The sequence below is a fragment of the Olea europaea genome, chromosome 4 (genome assembly GCF_002742605.1).
Source record: "Olea europaea var. sylvestris chromosome 4, O_europaea_v1, whole genome shotgun sequence".
In the NCBI taxonomy this organism is placed as follows: domain Eukaryota; kingdom Viridiplantae; phylum Streptophyta; class Magnoliopsida; order Lamiales; family Oleaceae; genus Olea; species Olea europaea.
In genome coordinates this window covers 17,593,131-17,598,102 of record NC_036240.1, presented here as the reverse complement: position 1 = coordinate 17,598,102, position 4,972 = coordinate 17,593,131, and the positions used below count along the sequence as shown (strand labels likewise).

The following is a 4,972-nucleotide window of genomic DNA, read 5'->3' as shown; positions in this document are numbered from 1 at the left end:
CAAGGGGAGAGCCGGTAAAAATCAATGACCGACTCTCCAATTTTGTTCCCTTTTTTTTTTTTTTTTGAAAAACAATTATAAAAAATAAAAATTGGAACGAACCCATTCGACATGGGCTAAAAATTTCAATAGCTCAAGAGGATGTAACAAATGGAAAGCCCAAAAATATCATTGCACCGGCCCAACAATATGCAACAGTGACAAAATTACCCAAACTTCAGCCCACTATCACAATCTTCAGCCCAAGAGCTCACATAACACAGCCCAATTAAATACCCATCGAGCTCCAAACATACAAGCCCCAAATTGGACCGCGATGAAAAGAACACCACAGGCTTTTGGTCCATCGCACTAGCCTTTTTTTTTTTTCGGGAGATCCAGTACATCGTTGTAAAATTTTGGTTGTAAAAAATTTGGCTGAATCTTATACTGCTGTAGTTGATAGGTAGTTAGAGAAGAAAAGTTTGGTTAAAATGAAAAAGAAAGAAAATGGTTTGGCCCAGCGACAGCCCAAGGCTGCTGTCGAAAACGGAATTCAATGATCGATTTCTTCAAGATTGAACCCGCTCTGATACCATGTTAAGTTTCCTATGGAATGAAGTAATTCTTATTAATTCAATACGCAATACAATGGTGTATATATTACATCCATATCTTGCTATGCATGGAAATAAATTAATCTAGGGTAAAAATAATTGATAAAGGGAATAATTTCACAATTATAGCTAAATCCCTAAATAATCTTCTCAATCCCTATAATCACGCTCAATAAGGGAGTTATTAGAGGGCCTAAATGGGTTCTTTCTTTGCTTTACAAATCAGTCCAACAACAATGGTGCTAGGGGTCGGCATTATTTACCCTCGTACACGCAAGCTACAAGCATTAACAACGGTTTCGTTACGAGCGAATCACTTGGCAGGAGTAACATGAAGCTCAGAATTAGGGGTGTAGTCAAGGAGATAACTCCCGAGGAGCGTGATTTGGCCCATAGAAGCGAGGATTTGGCAGAAAGGGTTGATACAAGATGGCTATGGTTGCTCTAGGTAGGGCCTAAGAAGTAAACCTACAAGCGGGAAGAAGGAAGTGGTGAACCCAAATCAAAGAATTAGTGTACCAATTATGTCTATCCGAGAGGGGCAACAAGGGTTCGATGAGAAAGAGTACATCACCATGTATCTAAGGGTGCCCATTGTTTGCAGGTTAGTCCCAAAATGACAAGTCTAAGGGTGAATAGATTAACCACCTTGTAATGAATAAAGCGACAAGATAAATAAAGGTAACCCTCTCTAGAGTTCTTGACTATTTGCAATAATAATTTCCATTTTCATTTCTTGTAGGTCGATATATCAAGTCATAGAAGCACTAAAAATTCAGCAGTAGAAACAGCTCTAGTGAAGAACAGGCTTTTTACTGTAGGAGTAAAATGGGTAAAAACGCTCCATTTCAATGCTTTGGAGCCCTATAATCACGCTATCAACAATCTCAGGACCACAATATTATCAGAATCAAAATCTCTGGAGTTACAACCCCTCTGTGAAAGCTAAGAAGTAAAAGTCCTCATCACTAGCAGCTAAATATGTCCGCTCCTAGAGATTTCAGACAAAGATGGTCCATCTTCAAAATCCAAAATACAAAAACCATTTCTCTAAAACCACAGAGAAATCATTCTGAGAGGTAAATGTAGCTTTTGAATTGTGAAAAACGCATGCAAACTTAAAGCATTCTGCAACTAATGAACCGTTCTATAAATGCATTATTTCTAGCTAGAAATAGATAAGTAAATAATACAGGCAAAACAGAGATTATCATCCAATCCATTAGTCAACCAAACGATAGCACAGAAAGCATTAAAACTCGAACTGATGTTCTGAAAACAGGGAAACTACTGCTCGAGGGAAAAAAAAAAGAAAAAAGAAACATAAAATATGAAAATTCAATCTATCCTGTCCCAGGTTGAGATGCAACAAAACGATATTTCAAGCAGTTGTAGCCGATTGGGCAGCAAGCCTCTTCCGTGCCTCTTCAATGATGGACAATTTGATACCTTTTCCCTTTGGGAGGGATACCCATGGTTTAGTACCTTTACCAATGGTGAAAACATTTCCTAGACGAGTAGCAAACTCATGCCCAATTGCATCCTGAACGTGAATGGTCTCAAAGCTACCCTTGTGCTTTTCCCTGTTCTTAATGACTCCAACACGCCCCCTGTTTCTTCCACCAGTGACCATGATCACATTTCCAACATCAAATTTGATAAAATCAACAATCTTGTTGGACTCCAAATCCAACTTGATGGTATCATTGGCCTTTATGAGAGGATCTGGATAACGGATGGTTCTGCCATCGTAAGTGTTGAGGTATGGGATTCCCTTCTTCCCAAACTGGACAGATCGAACCTTGCAAAGCTTAAACTGGACAGATGTAGAAAACATTGCATCAGACCCAGCAAATATTACCATCAATAAGAAGAGATTATTATAACGATAACCCCAACATGGAATAATCGATTTCATAGTTATACGGAAAAAATTAGTCATCCATGAAGAAATTATTCAATCACAAATTATGGTGAGAACATCTGAATCTCTAATAGCAGTGAGGAAGGAAAGCTCAGAATTCTAAAATAAACATCTGGGAAATAACAATATTTCTCAAGCGAACCTAAAAGTAAAATAAAGACACAGAAACAAACCTTTGCCTCCTCATCCCTGACTGAATGGAGCCGAAATCTTCCCTTAGTGTCATAGAGGAGACGGAAGTTCTCATTTGTCTTTGGAATTGAGACAACATCTGGACATGAAAGGCATCAATTACCACAACAGGGATCATAAGTTTCTACTTAACAATATTATTATGACAAGAAACTCACTCTTGCACAATTTTACAGCCATTATGTAACCAGTATTAAAATAGAGGTTAAGGAAAGGAAGACAGAAATGACACATACCCATGAAGCCAGCAGGATAAGTCTTATCTGTTCGAACCTTTCCATCGACCAAAACATGTCGTTGCATTAAAATGGCAATGACTTCACGGTATGTCAGAGCATACTTCAACCTGTTTCGCATAATGAGGATCAACGGCAAGCACTCCCTTGATTTATGTGGCCCAGATGATGGCTTGGGAGCCTACATCAGATAATAGATAAGGAAACTATACCAGAACAAGAAATAACACATGGCTACACAATTATTCACTTACAAATGCTCCACCAAGCTTGTCAAGCATCCAATGCTTTGGGGCATTGAGTCTCTTCAAATGTTTCTTCAATCCTCTTGCCTGTACAGATAAAAATAAAAACTCAGCAATCAAAGGTCTGAATTCCAAGTCAACTTTCCAGTACCATGACCACTGAACAAGTTGGACACAAAATATCAACCGCCTTACAATCAGCTCTTTGCATCTCCAAAACATATGTACGAAAATGAAACTTGTTCATGTATGATTTCAAAGTTTTCACCCAAGAAGATATAATATATTAAGCCCCGTGACTCAGTTCATCTTCCAAGATTCATTTTACACCAAAATTCTAATCTAAATAGCAACACACAGATATAACGCCTCACCATATTTGACAAACCATGTAAAGCACCCAACGAATACGATAATGGACATTGCTGCAGTGCATATTTCAAAAAAAAAAGGAAAAAAAATCCTAACCAGAAATTTTTTAAATATCAGATTCCTCTCTTAACGGATTTCCATATTACCTCTACTCTTTCATAGTTTCTAAAAAACAACTGTTCTAATCTTCAAAGGCCTTAATTAACACAAAATGAAAAAGAGGTGCATCAAAATGTAGCTTTCCATAAAGATAAATATATTTTTCTAACATTAATAGAGGATAAAAACATCAACTCTGAAAAATTACACAACTTGCATGCACCAGTTCATTCTCAAAAGTTAACGCGTTCCACTATTAAACAACAAAAATTGTATTCAAATGATCGACATGGAAATCGTAGAGGTTAAAAAGAAGAGCAAAAACAAACCATTTTGTTACTTCTGTGTAGTTAAGTCGCCCCCGCTGTCGACGGTGGTGCTGCCTCCCCGCTGCTTAGTGCTAAGGAAATTCCAATAAGGCGAACGAATGACGGATCAAGTTGAAACCCTAAGAAATGCTCTGGGTTTTAAATACTTCTGTTTCGGTGAAGACTGAGCCCAATAACGAAATCGAAATTGAATCTGGAGATTGGGCCGGAAACACATAGACCCACTATTATAAGGGAAGAATTCACAAACCATTTTGGGCAACTTACAAAAATACCCTCAAAATTAGGGGTCTTTTGAAAAATCATATGAAAAATTTTTTGAAAGTAAAAAATATTTTGTAATATTAAAAAGTGACATAACGTCACTTTTTTTTATTATTATAAAAATTGCCACTTTTTTTTTAAAGGTGATATTGTGTAACTTTTTTTTATTAAAAAATGACATACAATGTCACTTTTATTAAAAAAATGATGTTTGTCACTAAAAACAATAATAGAAATCAAGAAGTTGATTGAAAAAGGTGACAAACACTAAAAAAAGTGACAAAAATTAAAAAAAAAGTGACAATTACTAAAAAAAAATTACAAAAATTCAAAAAAGTGACATTAAAAAAAGTGACAAACGCTCAAAACGTAACAAAATTCAAATTAAGTGACTAAAAAATGTAACAAAAAAGGTGACACAAATTTAAAAAAAGTGACAGAGTTTTTTGCATTTGTGCTTTGATACCATTGAAACATTGTGCCATTGCCACCATAGGAACTCCCAAACTCAATGGTAGCAATTTATATTTCCCACAAGTAAAATTCACTTATTTTACTCTTGTTAAAAATGAATTCTTTAATTCAGTAACTTCATCATTATTTCTCAAATTTACCTATCCATGCCTTATGAGTAAAGTGAAAAAATGGGTCCTAAACTTCAAAGTTCAATATGTAAATTGAACTCACAACATAGCATACAGTATTAAAATTGAAA

General features: G+C 35.9%; 1 protein-coding gene across 1 annotated transcript; it reads right to left on the bottom strand.

Moving 5' to 3' along the window:
* Positions 1-1,725: 1,725 nt before the first annotated feature.
* LOC111393863 (40S ribosomal protein S4) lies at positions 1,726-4,141 on the bottom strand. The gene is made up of 5 exons (XM_023019608.1): positions 3,994-4,141; positions 3,203-3,280; positions 2,949-3,129; positions 2,694-2,791; positions 1,726-2,412 (listed from the first exon to the last, which is right to left on the bottom strand). The coding sequence occupies exons 1-5, from the start codon at positions 3,994-3,996 to the stop codon at positions 1,978-1,980; spliced, it is 795 nt and encodes a 264-aa protein (XP_022875376.1). The 5' UTR covers positions 3,997-4,141; the 3' UTR covers positions 1,726-1,977.
* Positions 4,142-4,972: the final 831 nt, after the last annotated feature.

What these genes read in the sequence shown, in the direction of transcription:
- LOC111393863 (XM_023019608.1), bottom strand. An exon ending in ACAAGCTTGGTGGAGCATTT is followed by an intron (nt 3,130 to 3,202) that starts GTAAGTGAATAA and finishes TATCTGATGTAG; the next exon opens with GCTCCCAAGCCATCATCTGG. An exon ending in TTATCCTGCTGGCTTCATGG is followed by an intron (nt 2,792 to 2,948) that starts GTATGTGTCATT and finishes TTTCATGTCCAG; the next exon opens with ATGTTGTCTCAATTCCAAAG.